This window comes from Boleophthalmus pectinirostris, unplaced genomic scaffold (genome assembly GCF_026225935.1).
Source record: "Boleophthalmus pectinirostris isolate CB_2022bp ecotype Guang Dong unplaced genomic scaffold, ASM2622593v1 HiC_scaffold_7, whole genome shotgun sequence".
NCBI lineage: Eukaryota > Metazoa > Chordata > Actinopteri > Gobiiformes > Gobiidae > Boleophthalmus > Boleophthalmus pectinirostris.
This window is the reverse complement of record NW_026571473.1, coordinates 32,452,583-32,477,580: the sequence shown is the minus strand read 5'-3', so window position 1 is coordinate 32,477,580 and position 24,998 is coordinate 32,452,583. Positions and strand designations below refer to the sequence as shown.

At 39.3% G+C, this 24,998-nt stretch overlaps 1 protein-coding gene across 1 annotated transcript in view; it reads left to right on the top strand.

The window, feature by feature from the left end:
- LOC110154595 (regulator of G-protein signaling 8-like) overlaps positions 1 to 24,158 on the top strand; it is a 30,937-nt gene extending 6,779 nt beyond the window's left edge. Inside the window, exons 3-4 of the mRNA XM_020918592.2 lie at positions 21,053 to 21,219; positions 23,961 to 24,158. Of these exons, the coding sequence (XP_020774251.1) occupies positions 21,053 to 21,219; positions 23,961 to 24,158 (365 nt within the window). The remainder of the gene's footprint in view (positions 1 to 21,052; positions 21,220 to 23,960) is intronic.
- Positions 24,159 to 24,998: the final 840 nt, after the last annotated feature.

The window sequence follows — 24,998 nt, the reverse complement described above, 5'->3', positions numbered from 1 at the left end:
GTCACTATCTAAACCCCAACACCAACAGTCAGTCATGAGTCAGTGCAGCCTCTGCAGCTCAGTGAGGAAATTCTGGAGGTTCTGAGCTCTGTGACTTGTATGTGTCATCTATGTGCAGCTTTAGGTTCTGGCCGCACAGGTTTCAGTTGTAGTTATAGTTATTTTTTTATGACAGAGTGCAGACCACATACCAATATGAATATATATCTTAACTGCATTATCCAATCAGAATGCAGAATGATCTATTTGTGTTGCCAGATCTTATAGCCACAGTCATAAACTCCTAATGGTTTTCTGTGACGTGAGACTGTAAACTAATGGCATCTCAGATTCAGGTTGCTTGGCAAATCCAAAATAATATCCCTCTGTACAAAAAACAATAGAGAGAGATTTCAGTCTGGTCCTTATGCCTCCGTCTGGTCTCGAGCCAGACACAAATATGATCATATAATCAGATCTGTTTATTTCAGTGACGCATGAGAAATGAAGGAGCTCATTAGCTCATTTCAGCAAATTAAATTTTCATTCATTGATTCTGCAGAAATACGCAATGTTTTGTAGTTCTCTGTGATATTTCCTTGAAAGCAGACATATTTGTTTTGATACGGATGGACCATACACATATTTCACTAACTGAACTAATCATCAGTCTGAAGTTGGGGAGATGCACTAGTGACCACCAGGGTTGAATATTGGAGAAGTGTGTATTCTGGATCAGGCTAAGGTTTAAGTCCTGTGTTAATTTACAGAAGTTTCAGATGTTTTCAACAACTCTGAACTGTTTTTTTTTTTTTTTTTTAAGATTTTACGTATTGAAACATACAAAACATAAAAAATACATTAAGGCCCTCCCCCCACCCTAAAACACACAAGTCACTCAATCTGAATGATTTCTACACATCAAAATTCTTTACAATGTGCAAAAATGGCAACAAAATCTCTTTAAAGTCCTCAAGTTTTCCTTTAAATATGTAGTTCAGCTTCACCAGTGCCAAATTGCTGGACATTAATTTACTCTGGACCTCTCCATTTCCTTCCAGTTGAGACGCTAAATTAACACTTAAATTAACACTAAAGCTGTTATGGAAGGTGTGTAATATGCAGAGTTTACAGTCCAATGGCATCTCACATTCAGTTATGCCTTAAATTACAATAGTGACCTCTTTCCAAAACAGTTGCAGTTCTTCACACTGCCACATACAATGAAAAAGGGTCCACTTTTCCTTACCACACTTCACACAATCATTAGGACCATTAGGATCATTAACGACCGTTTCCTGTTTACGTGACTTCCGTGACTGCGATGCCGAACTTTTGCACCGCGTACGGACTGAACCAGGACTGATCCAGGTCCGAGACCAGACCGGGACCAGAGCGGGACTGAGACCGGGACCAGACCAGGACCAGACCAGGACCAGTCCGGGACCAGAGCGGACCTGAGACCGGGACCAGCGGTCTGAGTGGTTCCGTGTCATCGTCTGCGCGCTGGTTCCGTGCGGGGAAAGCGAGAATGCGCTGTTGACTACAGGTCCGGACGGGCTGCTCCGGTCCTCCGTGCTCAAGAACCGCGGCTGGTTCCGAGGTGGTGCAAAGCATCCAATTGACGCTTTCACACCAATGAAAACGAACCGAACTAAGAGCTTTTGGTTCAAATGGACCAGGTCCGGGACCAGACCGGGACCAGAGCGCTACTGAGACTGGGACCAGACTGGAACCAGAGTGGGCCTTAGACCGAGACAAGACCAGGACCAGACCGGGACCAGACCTGAGGCTCAGAGCCCACAGCAGGGCCGGAGCTCGAAGGTGAGGCTCGAACCTCGCGGAGGCTCGGAGTCAAAGCTCGGAGTTCGCTCTGGTCCCGCTCTGGTCTCGCTCTGGTCCCGCTCTGGTCCCGCTCTGGTCTCGGACCTGGATCAGTCCTGGTTCAGTCTGTACGTGGTGCAAAAGTTCGGCATCGCAGTCACGTAAGTCACGTAGACAGGAAACGGTCGTTATCCGTTTTTTCCATTTTTCATTTAAACACAAAATCGAAAACTGAAAAAACAAATCATTATTTTTTTTTTCATTTTGATTTTGGAGACAAATAATGAAGAAAACTGTTGTTTTTTCGTTTTCTTATTTTTGGTTTTATAATGAAAAACGAATGAACGAATGATACATGGATTCTCCAGGCCTGTAGATATGAGAGACTATTTTCTTTAGAGGACAAAAGTAAAATGCTGTCAAAATTGGAAAGTTGACCCCTGTTTTGGTGATGGTTAACACATATATTCTCTATGGCAGAGAATGGAGGCTCCATAGTTGACTAGTCGTTATAAAACTTCTAACCTGCAGGTACTTAAAAAAATGTTCAATCAACTGTTCAAAAGACATTAATACTCTTTCACTGTACAAATAAAAAACTCTGAACTGTTGGCGTGATTTATCTACTGAACTAAACGTCTGTGGTGCCAACACTCCCTCCAGTGTCAGTGCCATAACCACTTTCCATATTAATCACCATTCACCTGAATTAAAAGGGCTCTAACAACGGGTTCCCTGTATTTGTCGGATTACGATAATCCGCCTGCAGATGATGGAATATACTGTACCTCAGAATCGTCACGTAATGCTGGGCTTTTCCAAACCGTTTAATACAGCTTTTTAGTAATTAAATAGCAGCACCATCCGATATGACAGAGTAAACAAAAACTTCCATTGGTGCAACATTCACACCACAAGATAAAAAGTAAAGTAGGAAGATCTTAAAGCAGACTGTTTTTGCTAAATCGACTTTTCAGAGTTTTTCACCATGTTCTAGTTGTTTCCACTGACCATTTACAGTCGCAAAGTTCGCAAAATTTGTGAATGTTTGAACAATCTTTAATCACTTACTTAAACTGCCACCGGTACACACCCACTGCTTTGTATTTGCTTCGTTCTCCAATTTTATTGTCATAACTGGTGATACAGGTAGGATTGAGCTGCGTCGTATAGTCCCATTGAGCACTACAGTTTTCCAGTGCCGACCTCAGCGCCGTTGTTTCATTTATAAAGTCATTTTATATTAATATTGTGATTTAAAATGTGTCATTTATAACATAATGATCAACGGGTGTCATAGATTATAACTATACAGTATAGCAGTAACAAAAATGATACGTCTTTTTTAAGTTGGAAAGTACAAGGATAAAAGAGTAATCAAAATTGTTAAATAAAAAAAATCCTACCTGTAGCTCGGGAGCTACCAGTAGCTCTCCACCCCCTTCCAAGTAGCTCACCAGTGGATTTCAGAATTACACCACTGTGCTGTATGACAAAAATTTAAATGTATTATTTTGTCCAGATTTTCATAATCAAAAACTGGGACACCCCCGGTTTGTGATGTTTGGTAATAAGAAAACTGTGAAAACCGTTTTGCACTCGACCCATTCATGACTACCATGCGTCAGTATAGTCACATTTTCTTTGTATTTTGGTCATTTTTAAACAGCTTTTATGTATTTTACCTAAACAAATAACAGTTTATGCCTTTCTTTACTGCTGACCGGGATCAAATTGGTCAAAAATAGGGACACCTGGAACATTTCTTGTATAAAATTGGGACAAATCACTGGTTTAGGTTGAATCTGCTGGGACAGGGGACACAGGGCTCAAAACTGGGACTGTCCCAGGTAAAAAGAGACATCTGGTCATCCTAAACTTTGTGCACTAATAAATAGACAATGGTTAAAGTTTTATAAGCATCTATCTGTGTCAAAAGACTCGCCCTCTTTCTTAAAATCGTCTCACTGGTAGCTCATCGGAGGAAAAAGATTGGAGACCCTTGCTTTATAGGATCTCCATTGTAACGCACTAATTAAACAGTTTCAGTGATGAAATGCATTTGCTTCTCTTTTTTATTGTTGAAAAAAACCCTACATGTATGACTTTTTGAATAAGCAAGTACAGAGAATTGGGTGAGGATAGGCGGTTTCTAATTTTCCATTTTCTAAGCTTCCTTACACCATTATAACATGAATTTACACATGTCCCCTTTAACTCATTTTGATTTCCAGTTTTAGACCATCTATAAAAAACATTACACGTCATTACTCCACAATCAAAACCACATTTACATCCGAGAATCTTTCCTGGAAGTTCATTTGCAAAACTAGGCTGCACCGTTTTCACAAATTACCAAACCAATTGCATAAACCAGACAGGGCACAAGTCTGCTTCAGTGACCTCCCTTTCCTCCCAGCAGTGAAGACATAGAGCATTTCAGATGGGTATTGGAAGTAAAGAGGAGAGCTGGCCCCCTTGTGCAGACAATAAACACCTGGACTTCCTGATTCAATTGACCGAGCATTACAGAGGTGAGCCACACGATGTTCCCAACACAAACAAGGTGCCAAGAGCATTAGATGTATGTGCACAAGGTTATGAAACGGACGGAGCAGGAGAGTGGATTTCACAGATAAAGTCTGAGCTGCCTCGTAAAGTCAACAACAGGAAGCTGCATGAAAACTAAATGTGTAGCTTATACTAGAGTTTCTATACTTTGTCGCGATTAAATCAAAATCTTATTTTCAGCTGGCCCACGGGAAAGACTGCATTGAGATAGATGGAATACTTTATTTATTTATTTTATTTGTTTTTCAGGCAGCAACAACACATAATAATAATAACAACTAATTTATGGTGAAGTGTTCATAACGGTGCACAGAAATCATGGTTCGGTACGTATCTTGGTTTTGAGGTCACAGTTCAGTTAATTTTTGGTACAGTATGGGAACAAAATGCAAAAAAAACATTTGTTTGTTCATTTGTGTGTTTATTAAACCAACAATTTGTTTTAACATAATACAAATGGGAAAATAAAATAAATGCAAAGTGCTGCTTGGTCATAATAAGTTAAATAAATTATTCTCAAATAAGCAACAACTGTATGTAATAATATAAAAATAAATTCCTTGTAAACAGTAAAAAACACTTTTCAAAAAGTAAAGTAAAGCGCTTACAGTTCCAGGATGAAGTTTTACTCAGTCTTCATATTTTTGGCCAGAAAAATCAACTTGAGAGATAGAGGAGATTCCGTGATGAAAGTGAGGACCGCGGTGACAACCGTAGTTTTGTGAGGATTCACTTGGTTCAGAGGGACGTAATCAAGGCAATGGGACAATTGTTGTCAAGGCGACTGCCCTAACTATAAAGCGCTGTAGGAAACACTGCCACCCCAATCATGGATGAATTCCCATGTGAATATTAAAGAGTCGAGCCTTCCGTGTAGCTGCACATGTAGTGGCGGAATGTAAATACACACAAATTGCATGAATTCACTCGTGTACAGCCTTGCACCAAACCGAACGTCCTGTACCGAAATGTTTCGGCATCGATACTTGTACCGTTACACCCCTAGTTGTACAGCCCTGTGGTGCTTAGAACAAATGACAGTGTAATCATGGAGCAGAACAGGGACAACAACCCAAAGGTGTCTCCTGTCTCCTCTTCAGTGCTGGTGCTGTGCAGGGGATGCTGGGGATTATCCAGAATGGACAGAAGTTTGTTCAGGTCCATCTTCTCAGCCACAGACGAGTGAGTCAGTCTCTGCGCTCACTACAGATCCGGCCTTCCTCACCAGTTTATCCAATTCTCCATTTAATTAGCTAATAGAATATCCTCTGCAAACAACAAAGTAAGGTAATAAAAATTATTTCTCACCAAACAAGTCAACACAGCACCAATTCTCCATGGCGACACTCATGGCAACGTCTGAAATAGACGGATTGTTTGTTTATCAACACAGCAGATGTGCGCACAACCTGAGTGTAAAAAACACCACTGTCTGTGTTGTTAAGATGAAGCTGCAACGGTGGTTAACGACTTTGTCAACTCACTAAAACAGTCGCCTGGTTACAACTCAATTCTCAGACACAAAACAAAAAAACCCCAAAAGATTCCATCACATTTTACCAACACAAAGTATCCAAAGTTCTGCAGAGTAAGCACAATATAACATAATTAACCATGTAATTAACACATTGAATAAAATAAATCATAAAAACTAAAGGAGCAAGTCAATAAAAACATAAAAAATACAAAAATGTGTAAAAAGAAAATAAAATCAATAAAAGACATTCAGAGGACAAAGTCATTCTCATGCCAGGATAAAAGCCAGTGACTAAAAGTATTTGTTTTAAATGAGATTTACGTAAAGGCTGGGGGTCCGTCACCTGCTTGTTTCTATGGATATGTCAGTTTTCGGTCTGGAATGTTCCACAATACAGCATTAAACTGTTCTACCTTACTGGTTTTATAGCTCAAAAATACCTTGAAAAACTGGCATTCTGACTATGAGCGGACCGCTTCTCCACAGATCTGACCTGTGTCTTGATCTGGTTTGGTCTCCATGAAGATAGAAATGTTTAATACCATACACTACTGTGATACATTCCAGACAAAACAATAATGTTTAAAATTATTTAATGGGGTCTGGATAAAATGCGGTAGGTCGAAAGTGATAAAAACTGGATTTAAGCTCGACATTTATCTCCTCGTCAAACTTAAAATCTTCATCAATAGTTCCGCCAAGGTCGCTATGTTGATGGGAGTTAGATGAAGCTTTGGGCCACGAACGTTTATGCAAAATATGACTCATCACAGGGCAGTTCAATGGGCTTTATTCGTAACAAACAGGGTGTATTAACTTCAGTGTAGTTAGTATTTCCATTCAGAGAGGCATTTTTGCTTATTTGGAATTGGATATTTTTACACAGAAAGTCATCAAAATCTAAGATATTTTTACCATAATATAGTATGTATAGAACCAGCAGTAAAGGAGAGAAAATAACTTGTACAAATGTCAATGGAAAAAGTGTACTGTAATTTCCGGACTATAAGCCTTTAGGTTTTTCTCACACTTTGAACTTAGCTTTGAGCTGATACAACAATGCGGCGTATAAATGGACAGATTCTTTGTTTGGCACATTGTCCATTCATACTGTACATACGGGCTCTGGTTTTGTAACACAGCAGATGCGTGCAGCCTGAGTGCAGAAAGCGCCGCTGTCTGTTAACGCATAGAACATGGGTTAACGTGAGTGTGCAGTGTTAGCTCGCGATGTTGTCAGCGACCTAAAAAGTTTATTTAGGGTGACCAAACGTCTGTTTTTCTTTTTTTTTTTTTACGACCCAGCTCATTTGGAGGGTGAGGGAAGTAACAAAAATAACCAAGATGGAAAAATTGATTAAATTAAATAATGTTTAATTAACAGGAATGTTAAAGGTAAATTAACAAAAGACTAAAACATACAGAAAATAACCTAAACTAAGAAACAGAACAACAGAATAAATTGGGTTTTGTACCACAAAAGGGGTCAGGCAGGCTTACACAAAACGAGTGGTTAAAATTAAGGGACACACACTAAACTAAAACACAAGTTCCCCAAATTAAACCACATAAGCCCACAAACAGAATCGAGTGACCAAATCAAAAAAGGCACAAAACAGAACTACACATACGGACACAAAATGGCATACTGGCCACCAAGGCCAGCAGCCCCGAACTGGTGCTGGAAATTTCCTTAAATAAGGGGGAGGAGGCAGGAGGTGAGGCAGGATTAGCCAGGTGCAGAAGTAATCCACCGATCAGGAACCGGGGCCCTCAAAGCAGGATTCAAGGGGAACAATAATAAAATTAAATCACACACAAAACTCAAGGAACGGCAGGCCTGGGGCTGTAACACGTCCGTATTTTGCGTCCTGTCCTGGGCGTCTGAGTTTTTCCTTTTAAATTGATGCAAATGTCAGAAGGAGCGAGCAGACACAAACAGTCGGTCAGTCTGCAACATGCCGAAGCGCAAATTAACAATGACTTGTACAAGAAATTCCCCGTTTGCCATACCGGTCGGGACAAGCGGGAGGCCATGTGCACAGGTTGTGAAGTGAGAGTACAGTGGTCCCTCGTTTATCGCGGGGGTTACGTTCTAAAAATAAAAAAATAAATAATAGTTGAAATCCGCAAAGTATCAACTTTATATTTTAAGTTTTAAGACTGTAAAACCCCTCACCACACACTTTATACACTTTTGTCAGAGAGGACAGTAACCCTTTTTGCATCCTTCTTAAAACTTATTGCTGCTGTCGTCCTTACGTTATTTTCCTCCTTCTTTATGTAACGAACTGAAGATTCATTTATTCCGTAAATGGAGCCCTACAGCACCGAGTCCTGCACGGGTCCATTTTTGGAGACCCCCAGTACAGGACCGCACCAGCGCAGTACAACACCACACCTGCCTGTTAACCCCAGATTGTATCAAACGGCGAGACCGCGAAAGGTGAACCGCGATACAGCGAGGGACGACTGTAGCTCAATGTCAAGGCCCCACCTCCCACCCCCGGTAAGGTGTCCGGGTTTTCACAAATGGAAATATGGTCACCCTAAAATAAGTTATGATGCTAAATGAACATCAGTGTGTGCGATACGTTTTACCCGTGTGTGTTAAAAGCAGGTAGGGGCACAAATGACGAGAAGAAACGTCTCAAACTTCAGTAGCCGGACATCCACTCGTACCTAATCGACACAAAGCCTGAAATCTGCTGAAATCCTATGAGAAAACTGACTTGATACAGACAGGACAGCGGCTCTTTCTGCAGGAGACATGCGCAGTAGTAGTAGTAGTAGTAGTAGTAATAATAATAGTAGTACGCTGAGGAAGATGCTCGTTTGATTGTGTTTGGAACAGTTATTTTGCGTTTCATATACACACCCTCCTTATGGAAAACACAGAAGAAAAGCAGATAATGCAGCTTTTAAGTTAAAGGCGACTGATGTGGCTGTGGAAGAAGGAGAAATCGAGCTGCTGCATGTGAGCTCGGCATCTGTGATTCGATGGTGAGATTTTGGTGAAGGCAACGTGAGGAGTCAACACATTTAAACAACAAAAGCTTTCAGAGGCGATAAAAGCAGATGGCCTGAAATTGAAAACATTCTTGAAGGCCAAGAACATTTTGTTAAAATTTAGTTGATGCAGCTTATACTCAGATGCGCTCAATAGTCCGGAAATTATAGTGCTTAATATGAATAATAGTTGTGCCTAGCAAGACCCCCCACCTCCCCCACCCCCATGGCAACTAATTTCTCATTTCATACTAATTGTCGCTACCCTGGTTTTCTTCACAAAAAAGGACTTCACGCTCCGTACTGACGATCATGTGTGTCAATATTTATTCTCAGTAATCTCCAACTCCATCAACACATTGAACACCGTGAAAACTAACATAAGGACAGACAGAGAAAATGTCTCAGCTTTACATAAATACCTTTTAAATAAATGCAGAACTGAAAACAGTATATTTACTATTTTCGCCTATACATCACCAGCAGTAGTTAAGTAGCATTTCTTTAATTTTGACGTCTTTTCTTTAATAACTTTTTCTGTGTTTCTCTCTGTCATCTTTTTCTACATTTTGCGGATACTAACTTTTTTTCATAAAATATAAAATTAATAACAGTGGTGTTCTGACACATCTTAAATATTTGAACAAATAAAATAATTTCTGACTTATTACCATAAAAACAAATATACTGATGTTATCGACAGTGAAACAAAAATAATGATATTTATTTATTTTTTGTTAGAATTGCACTGAGTAAATTTTCTGGTAGAGGATCTGCTAGAAAAAAAAACCCCCCCCAAAAAAAAAACATATCTAGTATTTATTCAATTCCATGTGTTTTTATTCACCTTTTTTTACACCACTTTTCCACAGATGTGACCTGTAACTTGGCCTGGTGATGTGTCCTGGTTGTCTCCATGGAGATTATAAAATAAAATGCCATACTGTAAAACATTTCAGAAAAAAAAAACAAAAAAAAAAAACAAACATTGTGGAGTCAAGCAGGTGGTGGACAATCTACCAGAAAAGTTGCACAGTGCACCTTTAAGTGATGTAAAATTATAATGAATCTTTGGTTGTTTTTAATTATACTTATGTTCTGTTTTGTTTTTTTTTGTTAAAGTTGCACTGAGTAAATTTTCTGGTGGAGGATCCGCAAGAAAAAAAAAACAAAAAACAAACAAAAAAAAAAACACATCTAATATTTATTCAGTTCCATGTGTTTTTATTCACCTTCTCTCAGAACTACTGCTACTTTTACACCACTTTTCCACAGATGTGACCTGTAACTTGGCCTGGTGATGAGTCCTGGTTATCTCCATGGAGATTAGAAAATAAAATGCCATACTGTAAAACATTTCAGAAAAAAAACAAAAAAAACATTGTGGAGTCCAGCAGGTGGTGGACAATCTACCAGAAAAGTTACACAGTGCACCTTTAAGTGATGTAAAATTATAATGGAGCTTTGGTCTCTTTAATTATACTTATGTTTTGTTTTGTTTTTTGTTAAAGTTGCACTGAGTAAATTTTCTGGTGGAGGATCCGCTAGAAAAAAAACAAACAAACAAAAAAAACAAAAAAAACAAAAAACACATCTAATATTTATTCAGTTCCATGTGTTTTTATTCACCTTCTCTCAGAACTACTGCTACTTTTCCACCACTTTTCCACAGATGTGACCTGTAACTTGGCCTGGTGATGTGTCCTGGTTGTCTCCATGGAGATTATAAAATAAAATGCCATACTGTAAAACATTTCAGAAAAAAAAAAAAAAAAACATTGTGGAGTCAAGCAGGTGGTGGACAATCTACCAGAAAAGTTACACAGTGCACCTTTAAGTGATGTTGTAAAATTATAATGAATCTTTGGTTGTTTTAATTATACTTATGTTCTGTTTTGTTTTTTTTTGTTAAAGTTGCACTGAGTAAATTTTCTGGTGGAGGATCCGCAAGAAAAAAAAAAAAAAAAAAAACAAAACACATCTAATATTTATTCAGTTCCATGTGTTTTTATTCACCTTCTCTCAGAACTACTGCTACTTTTCCACCACTTTTCCACAGATGTGACCTGTAACTTGGCCTGGTGATGAGTCCTGGTTGTCTCCATGGAGATTATAAAATAAAATGCCATACTGTAAAACATTTCATTAAAAAAACAACAAAAAAAAACCAAAACATTGTAACATTGAAACAATTATAATGAATCTTTGGTCTTTTTAATTATACTTATGTTTTGTTTTTTCTTTTGTTTTTTGCCTTTCATATCATATTACATAGAACCCATCCCTCCTTTTGTGCTGCTATGTGTGACTGCAACACATGTCCACATTCACTCCCTAATCAAATCACTCCCAGCAACCCCCGTCAGTGTTAACCTTACGGTCACATGCGTAAATCAGATTATTACTAGAACATTGTGTGAATCTGGGTTGGATTTTGTGCACTTGTTCATGTCGTGGTCCGGGGTCTCGTCCGTACGGTGGACCACATTGTTCCCATTAGTGAAATAGAGACTAAATGGGCCGGACTAATTGGCGTGAGGCTCTATGGTGCATGGAAAGTAAAAGGAATTCCTGGGCTAATTTAGGTGAAGTGGGTGATTTATGGAGCACGTTTGTTTGGACCTCGTGTTTCTGTCTAAAATTGGAAGCGTAGTGGCGGACGTCTAAAGGTTTAAAATGTACAATAACAAATTAAAAAAGGACGCGATGGGACGTACTCAGAGAGATGTAGGTCTGTTGAGATCACAAACAAAGCAACTCCTAATCAAAATATAGAGACATGCCTGAATTATCATGCGCAGTAAGATTTTTTTGTCATGTGGTGATACAGGAAGTGCTCCACTGTGTTTTTAAACTCCATGATGAATCCAAGATGGTGCCAAATCTTCCGTATTACTTCCTGAATACTGAATACTGGAGAGAAAAATGAAATTGAGCGGAGTCAGAAATCGGAATCTACTAGATGGTTTGCAAGAACCCCGGAAGTTGTAGCCTGCGCACTGGCCAATCAGGGAAGAGCTGTGAAGGCATGACGTCAAACTCAAGCACCTGTCTGGGTCCCTTTTGTGGTACAGCACAACAGTAAACAAAGTGGTCGAGATGGATGTAGACGAAGACATACGTTCTGTGTTGGCAACGATTCCCGAGATCAAGCAATTAAAGCCGGAACAAAGAAAATGATTGGTGAATTTTATCAAGGGAAAAGACGTTATTGCCCTTCTTCCTACGGGATTTGGTGCATTACATACGTCACGACCAAACAGCAGCGATTGGTTAAATCAGAGAGCGCAGACCTCCGCCAAGGACTACCCCCATTTTTTATATAAATTGCGATAAAATCAGTCTTCTGGATCAGATCCAGATCAGCCTTTGGAATATGAAAGAGGATCCCATTGTCCATCCCTGAGTCAAATTTCATGGGGTTTGGTCAATAATTAACCGAGATATTGAGAAACAAAATTTTTGGCCCCATTTACCACAATGTTAACTAAAATTTCAAAGTGATCCAGAATCCAGGATTTCTTCCGGATCACCCCCAAAATGAAATCAATTCTTCCTTTTCACATTTCCAACAAAACCTGAAAATTTCATCAAAATCGGTCCATAACTTTTTGAGTTATGTTGCTAACAGACAAACAAACAGACAAACGCCGGCAAAAACATAACCTCCTTGGCGGAGGTAAAAAAGTACCCGCCTATCGTCGAGCGAATGAATCCTAATGCTGCGAGGTCAGACAGTTTCCACGAAGTCAAACCGGCTGATGAAACAGGCTACCATTTTTCAGCTGTCAGTCAAATGTGTCATATTAAGTGTTGTCCCAAAGAAAACCAAGTAAAGAACGAGTAAACATGAGAGAGTCTTCACAAGGCAGACATCAGAGAAAAAAATCTAACTTTATTGGTCACAGTGAGAAGTTTATATCCTCTCTCCTCGCTTTGTCTCCTCTGTGGGTGGGACTTTCTCACCCATTTCCTGCAGAATCGAGGAAAGAAATCAAGGAGAAGGAAGAAAGGAAAGAGAATTGAGATGCAGCCTATATCAGCCGGAACAAAGAGAATGTTTGGTGAATATTATCAAGGGGAAAGACCTAACTGCCCTTCTTCCTATGGGATTTGGTGCATTACATACGTCACGACCAAATAGCAGTGACTGGTTAAATTAAAAAAGTACCTGCCTACTGTCGAGCGAATGAATCCTAACACTGCGAGGTCAGACGGTTTCCACGAAGTGAAACCAGCTGATGAATCAGGCTATGAATACTGGCCTTACACTGCCCAGTGTGTTTGACATCAGAAACTTGCAGTTCTGATCAATCAGAGCTCTAGCTGTTAAAGCGGAGGACTCAGGGACTCAGATTGGGACTAGGTCAAATCTTACAATGCTAACTTTTTGGTGTATTGGTGATTTAAATATTCTAAAAAGTTCACATTGTAAAAATATAAAATAATCCCTACAAAATCCAACCTTTATGAAAGCTGTCGATGTCCTGTCAACCGAACACGGGCAGTTTGATTTCACAAAAAATACATTGTGCTGTATGGGAAAATTGTTTCTGGGCAGGAGCTCTCGGAGCTGCAGTACCTGGCATGGCCACTAATCGATCTCACTCTTATCTAGTTCTTATTATAGATCCATGCTCCATGCACCTTCACGAGAATCATTTGGATTATTTCATCCCAATCTCAACTGAACTGTGGTGGATCCCTCTGCCACCACTCCATAGTGTCAGTATTATTTAATTTTCATTATTATTTACATTAAGTTAATTACACTACACATAATTTAATTCCTTTATTTAGACTTATGTTCTAATTTGAGTGCACACATTTTAGTTAATATAAGTCTAATTTACTTACACTTGTTCGTTTTGTTTTTTTGAGCACCGGACGGGAGGACCCTGGGAGAGACCATCAGGACTCAGCAAAGGGGGGGAACACTATTTAGTTTGTTTTACTAAGTTAATTTGTTTAGTTTGTGTTGAGGTCACGTTATTATCACTTATTATTTTCTGTGTTATAATTATTTGCTTTTTTGTTTACTTTGATTAAGTTATTGGTTTAGTTAGTTAATTAGTGTAATTCCTCCCTCTTGTGTTTAGCTTTAGTTGGTCCTTAGGTATTTAAACACACCTGTTCCTTTGTCTGGGGGGTTTAGTTTTGTTCTGTTCAGTTTGATTTTGAGTTACCCCAGTTGGGCCCAGTTTTTTTTTTTTTTGTTAATAATTTGCCTAATTTGAGCCTTTGTTAAATTATATACTTTTTTGACTATATTAAATTTAAACTTATTTTTATACCTTGTCTTTTCCTTTCTGTTTGGTCCACTACATGAACTAAAGGTTAAGCGGAAAGGCGATATAGACAAACTAATAATAAACCGTTACTCAAATGTGTGATTGAAAAAACACAACTCCAGGTGTGTTTTTAAGGCAGGAACAATATCAATTTTGTATAATACATTACCTTTAATTATACATACAGTGTTTTCCCTGTTTCCCCATATCAACAACCTGACCACAATCATTTATGTATGTGTTTTATGTTTTGTTTGAATCCATTTCGTTATGTTTGTGCTGGGTGTGGGGATGTGAGTATCGATATTAAAGTATTGATATATCAGTACAGACTATGTGGGTATAAATACTGTTATGCAAATATCAATACTAATTATGTAAATTTAGGACTGACATCAATTTTAGATTTTGAATTTGTTAGGATAATTTCTTAGGGTTTAGGGTTCACTGTTTTGTGTCAAAAACATGTTGGACTGACCCATCTGTGTCACGTGTCTGTTTGTCTTTCAGTCTGTTTGAAGCTCTTTTAAATCCCTTTAAAACCCTTAAGATTAGACGAGTATCGAAAAAATGGCTCCAAACCGAAGTACTTGGGATTGTACTGGTAGTAAACATTGTGGTATAGCTGGATGTTCTGCAGAAATTCACAAAATTCTTGGTAAAATATGTATTTTTCATGCAGTTTTCAGAGTTAAGCATAATGGTTTTACCTTTGAAAATAACAAATTTAAAGAACATATCAGGTTTTTTTTTTTTTTAGAATACACACTTCTGACAAAAACAGAGCAGACACATCTTCACAGAATCGTTGCTTTAATTATATTATTGGTCTTTTCTCAGAATAGTCCCTCTACATTATAAACACACTGCTGTAGAAAAGTGAAATGCTTTTCCTTCCACGAAATTTAATTCAGAATCTGACGTTTCCAAGTCACTGCATTTCTTTTTTCTCCATAAATGTTTCACAGCAAGATGAAATCCAATTTAAGCGCAGAGACTCACAAGAATCCGTCCTTGGACAGAAGTCAAAGGTGAAGTGTCCAAGCAAACTTGGAGATGCGGCTTGTGGACGTCCTTCTGATTAATGTAGCAGAAATATAGACTATAATGTCTTACAGAGAGAGGCGCTTTGTGCATTTGTGGATGGGAAGTCTAAACATCACAAAGCATTATGGGATATACACTAACAAACTGACAAACAAACGCTAAAGCAAAGATGTGATGTTCTCGTTTCAAACAACCTCCTTATTTCCAGTTCACTTTCTTTATTTTTTTTCTACACAATTTCTGGTTTCAAATGTAGAATGTGTACCATGTAAGGTTGGCAAAAGTATCGAAAATCTAAAATACTAATCAATATTAGAATTTGTATCGAAATCAGATGGAAATTAATTTTTCCTGAACAGCTTTAGAATGATCTTGAGCTGTATCAGAACAAGTATAAGGCATGGACTATGAAAGAATTCTGATTTAATAATTTATTTATCAAGTGCCTTTCGTGTTTCTTAGCAATACAAGGTGCTTCCCGGACGCATAATAAAAACAAAATTACAATATTAGAACAATAAAGAACACGGTGCAATACAGAAGACAGTCAATTACAAAAGAGGAACAAGATAGATAGGGTAGCGAGTTCCACAGAATTGAGGCGTAAATGATAAAAGCAGCATCCCCATTTTTTCTTAAAGGTCCTATATCACGCAAAACTGACTCCTGTGAGCTTTAAGTCATGTCAGAATGTTGTTACCTCATCAAAAACAGACCTGGAGTTGTGTTTTGATTCATTCACAAATGTCAGAGTTTTATTATTAGTCTGTTGACATCTCCAAAGCTCAAAATGTTCTGTTTCACCTCATTAAGCCGTAGTTTTCAAGTTAACAGCTACATTTTACCTTTAGTTCAGTAGAGATTGGCAATTCCAGGGCTGAAATGATCAAAACAGTTCTAATGAAGGTGTAGGTGAGTTTAAAAACACAGTGGAGCACTTCCCGTATTACCACATGACTTCTCAAGGTAGAACAGGACCATCAGTCACCAGGTTTTCAGTTTGAGAGAAGAACTCGGCCTAAATGTGCAGGATTTGTGCGTTAAACATGCGTGAATGAAACAAAACACAACTCCAGGTCAGAGTTCTGCACCGGGTCCAACAAATAGTTGCTGAAACAGGTGGGTTTTAACGTTGTGGAATTTTACGAGCGGGTAGTGATTACACATGTGCGGGTCAGGTGAATCAAATGAATGATGAACGGGAGAAAAATACTTGACCTCCAGGACGTCTATGGCCCTGGAAACAAGAGACATTTCCTGGTCTTTTCCCGGAACGATGGACCAGACTGAGAGAGTGACTTTAGTGTTTTTATTACATGAAACCATCAGTGGATCGGCTCGGTGGCTGCTCTCCTGGTTTAAGTACTGGTTTAGATCTGATTAAGTCCTGGTTTAGACCTTGTTTAGTCCTGGTTTAGTCCTGGTTTAGTCCTGACGATCGGCTCAGCGATTGGAGAATGTATGTATTTATGCTACTGACACTGGTTTAGTCCTGGTTTAGATCTGGTTCAGTCCAAGTTTAGTCCTGGTTTAGATCTGGTTCAGTCCAAGTTTAGTCCTGGTTTAGATCTGGTTCAGTTCAAGTTTAGTCCTGGTTTAGATCTGGTTCAGTTCAAGTTTAGTCCTGGTTTAGAGTTTGGTTTAGTCCTGGTTCCTGATTTAGACCTGGTTAGTCTGGTTTAGATCTGGTTCAGTCCAAGTTTAGTTCTGGTTTAGATCTGGTTCAGTCCAAGTTTAGTCCTGGTTTAGATCTGGTTCAGTCCAAGTTTAGTTCTGGTTTAGATCTGGTTCAGTTCAAGTTTAGTCCTGGTTTAGACCTGGTTCAGTCCAAGTTTAGTTCTGGTTTAGATCTGGTTCAGTTCAAGTTTAGTCCTGGTTTAGACCTGGTTCAGTCCAAGTTTAGTCCTGGTTTAGACCTGGTTCAGTCCCGGTTTAGTCCTGGTTAAGTCCTGGTTTAGACCTGGTTTAGTCCTGGTTTAGATCTGGTTCAGTCCCAGTTTAGTCCTGGTTTAGACCTGGTTCAGTCCCGGTTTAGACGGTTTGGTTTAGTCCTGGTTTAGAGTCTTTAGTCCTGGTTTAGTTTCAGTCCCGGTTTAGACCTGATTCAGTCCTGGTTTAGTCCTGACGATCGGCTCAGCGATTGGAGAATGTATGTATTTATGCTACTGACACTGGTTTAGTCCTGGTTTAGATCTGGTTCAGTCCAAGTTTAGTCTGGTTTAGATCTGGTTCAGTCCAAGTTTAGTCCTGGTTTAGATCTGGTTCAGTTTAGTCCTGGTTTAGACCTGGTTCAGTCCAGTTTAGTCTGGTTTAGACTGGTTCAGTCCCGGTTTAGTCCTGGTTAAGTCCTGGTTTAGACCTGGTTTAGTCCTGGTTTAGATCTGGTTCAGTTCCAGTTTAGTCCTGGTTTAGACCTGGTTCAGTCCCGGTTTAGACCTGATTCAGTCCTGGTTTAGTCCTGACGATCGGCTCAGCGATTGGAGAATGTATGTATTTATGCTACTGACACTGGTTTAGTCCTGGTTTAGATCTGGTTCAGTCCAAGTTTAGTCCTGGTTTAGATCTGGTTCAGTCTAAGTTTAGTTCTGGTTTAGATCTGGTTCAGTCCAAGTTTAGTCCTGGTTTAGATCTGGTTCAGTCCAAGTTTAGTCCTGGTTTAGATCTGGTTCAGTCCAAGTTTAGTCCTAGTTTAGATCTGGTTCAGTCCAAGTTTAGTCCTGGTTTAGATCTGGTTCAGTCCAAGTTTAGTCCTGGTTTAGATCTGGTTCAGTCCAAGTTTAGTCCTGGTTTAGATCTGGTTCAGTCCCAGTTTAGTCCTGGTTTAGACATGGTTCAGTCCCGGTTTAGACCTGATTCAGTCCTGGTTTAGTCCTGACGATCGGCTCAGCGATTGGAGAATGTATGTATTTATGCTACTGACACTGGTTTAGTCCTGGTTTAGATCTGGTTCAGTCCAAGTTTAGATCTGGTTCAGTCCAAGTTTAGTCCTGGTTTAGATCTGGTTCAGTCCAAGTTTAGTTCTGGTTTAGATCTGGTTCAGTCCAAGTTTAGTCCTGGTTTAGATCTGGTTCAGTCCAAGTTTAGTCCTGGTTTAGATCTGGTTCAGTTCAAGTTTAGTCCTGGTTTAGATCTGGTTCAGTCCAAGTTTAGTCCTGGTTTAGACCTGGTTCAGTCCCGGTTTAGTCCTGGTTAAGTCCTGGTTTAGACCTGGTTTAGTCCTGGTTTAGATCTGGTTCAGTCCAAGTTTAGTCCTGGTTTAGATCTGGTTCAGTCCAAGTTTAGTCCTGGTTTAGACCTTGTTCAGTTCAAGTTTAGTCCTGGTTTAGATCTGGTTCAGTCTAAGTTTAGTTCTGGTTTAGATCTGGTTCAGTCCTGGTTTAGTCCTGGTTTAGATCTGGTTCAGTCCCGGTTTAGTCCTGGTCCAGTCCTGGTGTAGACCTGGTGATCGGCTCCGCGGTTACGGTGTGTATATATGTATGCTAATGACACTGGTTTAGACCTGGTTTAGTCCTGGTGTAGTCCTGATGTAGTCCTGATGTAGTCCTGATGTAGTCCTCACGATCGGCTCTGCGGTTTGTGACTTGTATATATTTATAATCCGCTAATGACACGCCGTAGGTTCAGTCCTGGTTTAGTCCTGGTTTAGTCCTGGCCCGGGCGGGTAAGGGGTGGAACGTTAACGGGATTTAACTCTGTCTCCAAAAAACTGTGATGAGGAAACGACATTATAACCGAGATCAGAAAATAGTGAAATTCCGGCCCTTTAATGTAGAAAATCACATTCTATAGTCTAAATAAAGAGTGTTTTTAATGATCGTCATGGTATCAGAGTTGGTATTGAGTAGCAAGTCCATTCCTTAGTATCGAAATTGAGTTTGAGACGAGAAAACCACTCAGCCACCACCATCTCTCATGCCTGTTGTCGATGCGTGGGCTTTTATTGTTTATACGGCAGACAAAATAAAGGTTGTGTTAACATGTCATTGTGACCGAACCCTTTTAGACCGTAACCCACCTCCTCTTATTTATGGATGCAAGCGAGAGAGGCCGCTAATGAGACCTTTATCAGAGCAAAGAAAAAAAACACACACACACACACATAATGGCGAAGCTCTGTGACGCCTTCGCTTCTGGGAACAAAATGGAACAGCGGTAAATCAGACCCGTAATCACTTTATATTAGATGAAATAACAAGGCTCTCAGGAAGCTTTCAAGAACACGCCAAAGTGCAGGAAATCAAGAATTATATGTCCTGGGATGTGTTAGTGCTTTCTAGTGTTACTATGTAGGAGTATGGTAATATACAAGTCGTGTTGAAATGCAGACACTTCACGTTTTTGATTACTTAACGATGTTTTCGTCTTGGATGTTCTTCCCTTTGGAAAGCACGACACACTGAAGGTCCCATATTACGCAATTTGAAGATTTCCGAACGGCTACCTCCGAACGGATTTATGTACACAGACATGACGGGATCTAGCGTCGTGTTCTTCGTAAGGCAAACTTGCAACAACATCCCCAAAAGCATGTGCGCGTGACTCGATTTGTACTTGTTGCTTTTCAGCGTCAGTAACATCCTCTTTCGCCACGACGGATCGAACCAGTTGTTAAGCCGGACGTCGTTGCTTACAAAAATATGATGCGGTTGTCCCGTTTTTGAAGCAAGAAGCGCATCTCCGTGTCTTGCAAGTCCGATGTAGTGGTTGGTGGAGTCCGGGACCTCGTTTCGGCAGACCCCCTGGACCCCTTTCGTGAGGTTTAAGCCATGTTAGAATGTAGTTATTTCATCAAAAACATACCCAGAATTGTGTTTTGTTTGACTTACACATGTTTGAGTAAGCTTTTTTTATTAGTCGGTACATCTCCAAAGCTCAAAATGCTCTGTTCCACCTTGTGATATCATGAAACTATACCTTAACAGCTACCTTTTACTCTTTGTTCAGCAGAAACTGGCAATTCCAGGAATGAAATTATCCAAATGATTCAAGTGAAGGTCTATGGAGTTTAAAAACACAGTGGAGCACTGCCTGTATTACCTCATGACATCATAAGGTGGAATGAGTTTGAGAGAAGAATTTGAAGCCTAAATAAGAAGTTTGTGTGCAAATGTGTGTGAATAAAAACAAATAAATAAATAAATAAATAAAACAACATTAAACAACAAAGATCAGAAAATAGCATAATATAGGCAATTTAAAGATATACTCTGTAACTTTTCTGGTTGACGTCTCCATGGATATGTTGATGATTTGCCTATAATGTTCCACACTATGGCATTTAACGTATCAAGCTTGCTTTTTATACAGTTACACGTGTAACACTATGAAAAATGTGTTACTGTGAGTGTAACTGTAACTTGACAGATGAGATAGATGTGTTTAATGTCAGACTGTGGAACATTTCAGATAAAACAATAACATCTCCACGGAGACAAGCAGATGGTGGACCACTGGGATATGTGATTTTTTATTTTTTTTTTATCAAATCTAACCTTGTCAACATTACTTAATTTTCTTAATCTTTTTTTTTTTTTTTTTTTTTTTTTTTATTCAACCCATTTAACCAGGCTAGATTAAATTTTTTTGCAGTGTGATTTATTTTGTTGCACTAATAGAGTTTCGTTATGAAGGTTTATGATTTAGACATCTTCATTACAAGTTTCAAAGGGGACCAACCAATGGCAATTCTATAAAGATTGATTTTCCTTCTTCCTAACATAATTCAGTCTTTGGTTTACCATGCTCATAATTATCAACAGGAATGACTACTTTTATTCCACAGTCCTGAATGTACCTCAAATGCAACACCGGTTCTTCACGCTCACGTTCTTGTCCCTGTTGTGTGTGTTTGCAGATGGGCTGGTGGTGTTCCGGACTTTCCTGAAGTCGGAGTTCAGTGACGAGAACATCGAGTTCTGGATGGCCTGTGAGGACTACAAGAAGGTCAAGAACTCCACCAAACTGGCCTCCAAAGCCAACAAGATCTACAAGGAGTTTATCGACGTGCAGGCGCCAAGAGAGGTACGTTCTAGTTTATTTGTTTAGTTTTTCAATCAGCGGTGTCTGGTGTAATCACTACTACCACTGATACCTAGATCAGTAAAAACAGTGTCAGCTGTAAGACATCCTGGTGTTCTCAAAGGTGCATTAAGCAACTTTTCTGGTTTCCCATCTGCTTGTCTCCATGGAGATGTCATTGGCTCGCCTGGAGTTCCCCAGAATTATGAGCTCATGGAAACTCATGTAATTTAGTAAATGCAAAATCATGTTAGGTTAGATTAGGTTGTTTTATTCGTACCTGTAGGTAAATTTGTTTTGCAGATTTGAGAGGCAGGTCCCACATTTCACATTTAATTCATCCACATTATGAACAATAAACATGTACAAAAACACAATTACAAAATAAAGTGTTACAGTACTCCAGTGCAGAATGGTTTTGTTCCATAAACAATTAATTAAAATCATCCATCACACTTGGCTAAGATCATAATAAATATTAAATATATTAAAAAAAAACACAAGATTTTTCCAAGACAACGTATTAAAATTGATCGATAAATAGATTAAAATGTATTCATAAGAATGATAGCTGCTGAAACGAAGCTCCTAAAAGCTCTAAAAAGCCTCTGAGGGAAGCAGCTGAAAATCAATAAATTACTACATACTACAGAACATTACAAAGTGCACCTTTGGCTATACTTTTATGAACCAAATACAGATTTAGATCATCATGAAAATGCTATATTCTCAGAAAACAGCAATTAAAATGTTATTAGGTTATTTTTTTCAGACCTAGTGTTATGTTTCATTCCTGACAGTTTCGACTGCTCACCAGCGGTCTTCCTCAGAGTGCTCACGTGATGTTGCTGTGACGTGTCTGGTCAGCTGATTTAAACAGGTTTTGGCGCTGTCTTCCTACCGGTGGAGGCAGGACGACAGCGCCACCTGCAGTCTGACTTCTTCAGGACAGTATCCCAGGTGTGTGAGAGTAAAAAAGCCCCCTCGTCCTGGTTTATAGTCACGTGGGCACGTTTCTGTATTTCAATTGCCTCTTTAATCCAGCGGCGATGTTTGTTTTCCTCTATCCCAATGATGTTTGCTCCCTCCCAGTCCATAATGTGGTTCTCTCTCTTTTACAATGGTCAGAAATGGCCGATTTGAGTTGTTTGTGTTCTGCTTTGTGTGTGGTCACAGCAACATCACATGACCACTCTGAGTAAGACCGCTAGTGAGCAGTCGAAACTGTCAGGTATAAAAACAAAACTCTAGGTCTGAAAAAAGAACCTAATAACATAAAATATCGTAAAACCAAATTAATCTCATTGGACTAGCAATTAAAATGTTTGGTAAGTTTCAGTTTCATTTCTGACATTGAGTCCCCTTTAGAGCGCTGCCAAGTACAATCAGCGTGCATTCCACTATGAAACTACTGCACATCACATCAAGATTATAAAGTTGTAGTGTATGGTTTTGTATCCAGTTCTTGTATAGTTATGAAAAATGGCTGTGCTGGAACATTGTTGACGTAGGTTTGTGGGCAGAATATTGTACAAGATCTTGTACAGCTAACCACAAGATTACACAAAGATGCATAGAAGACATCTAAAACCACTTCAGGCATACAAGTACATCTCAAAACAATTAGAACATCATGAAAAAACTCTATATTCCTGAGATATACCTGTAGTTTTGATGAGGGAACCACATTAAAATACTAGGGATGCGCCAATCCAGCTTTTTCCATTTTAATAGCAATACTGAGGTTTTAAGTATCTCCTGATATCCAATTCTAACAGATTTTTCCCCAAAAAACTGTGTTAAGTTATTACAAAATTGATCCATATTATGTAATTACTATTTATCATTCAAATAATTACTGAATATCTTTGTATGACTAAAAGTTCAAACTTTCTGAGACTTTCTGGGACAACATTTGTCTGTAAAATAGCCGATTTTACATCCACTTAAAGGGACAGGTCAGAATTTTGGACATAAGATCTCATGTCCTTGTGAGCCAGAGTGTTAGAGACACGTGGAGACACATTTTAAATATTCCATCCAGTCCTTGTATTTACAGAGGTCGCTTACTCACTCCACAAAACACCCGAAGCAAATCTATTATTACACCAGACTGTCGATGTGAATGTCTGTGTTTATAGAATAATTTTAGAAGTAAAACCAACCTTGTATTTAAAGGATTTATGTCTGAGCAGCAGCAGCAGTGAGTTGAACTTCCTGATAGAAAGCATGGTAGCGGCGGACTGATATATGAGAAAATAGTCCCTCAACATGTGACAATTCATGCGATGCCATGTTAGTTTTATTTCAAACATTATTCTATGAACACATTCATTTACATCGACAGTCTGGTGTAATAATAGTTTTGCTTAGGGTGTTTTGTGGAGTGGGTAAGACTGTTTTTAGTGGCAGGATAACTATGGCCATTGACATGCACTGGTCTAGCACCAGCGACATCTGCAAATACAAGGACTGGATGGAATATTTTTTAAAGTATCTCCACACGTCTCCAACACTCTGGCTCACTAGGAAATGAGGTCTTATGTCCAAAATTCTGAACTGTCCCTTTAAAGGCCCAACCAGGATATTAGCTGGACTGGTATCATGGTGCCAATACCCAACCCAGTAAATGTTCCTGCTGGATATTAGGGATAGGGATATTCAATACCAGTATCTGTGCATTCCCTAATCAAATCTTTATTTATGCCTCAGCTGTAAAGATTTTTTCCCTTATATTTTTCCAGATCAACATCGACTACCGCACCAGGGAGCGGACTAAGCAGACCCTTCTGATGGACCCCACCCCGACCTGCCTGAACGAGGTGCAGTCCAAAGTCTACAGCCTGATGGAGAAGGACTCATACCCGCGCTTCCTCCGCTCCAAGATGTACCAGGACATCGTAAACCGATCGCACGTACAGGGCCAGAGGAGATCGGTCTAGCGCCGAATACCCCCATAGCACGGACTTTACCACTGCACTGAAATCAAAGGGAGGGCTATGGGCGGAAATGGCGGGAAAATGAGCTGAGTTTATTATTCATTGTATCTTAAAGTTGCAGTGCGTAACTTTCCGAGGAGAGGCTTCATCACTTGTTTGTCTCGATGTTGCTTTGTCTGGAATATTCCACAGTATGCCATTAAGCAAATCCATCTTGCATTCGTTCAATTAAAGCTGTTTTTATTGCTCAAAAACATCTTGAAATCCATGCATTTTTACTGTGAGTGGGGTCGCCTCTCCATAGATCTGGCCTGTAACTTTGCTTAGTGGCGTCGCATGCTTGTTATTATAGAAGTGGCCAGGTCTAATACCATATTGTGACTCATTCCAGGCAATGGAATAATATCTCCAAGTAGTGAGCGGACCCTCCAACCCAAAAAGTTACACGGTGCAACTTTAGATATACTTTTAAATCATAAGGCAACTCACAAAAAAGGCATTTAGTAATTCCAGGTTTTTGGTGCTGCGAAGAGTAAAGACAAAACAACTTGCATTTATTTCACCTTTCCGCACCTCTGCATTGTGTTTTAACATCTTTTAATTCATTAAATCTGCTTAATTACATCTTTGAATAAAATAGTATTGGGTTTGGTTAACACTAGATGAATTATGCACTGGAATCTGGTATAACTTTGCGTGTTGTGCGTCGATAAACAGGAAATCGTTGTTGCAAAAATATAAGCTCAACTTATAAGATGCCACCACTGAAGTTAAGTTTGGTAAGGAATTATTTGAAGTTATTGGCTGCGTCTCATTTTTCTTACTTCACTTCCTTCTCCTCGA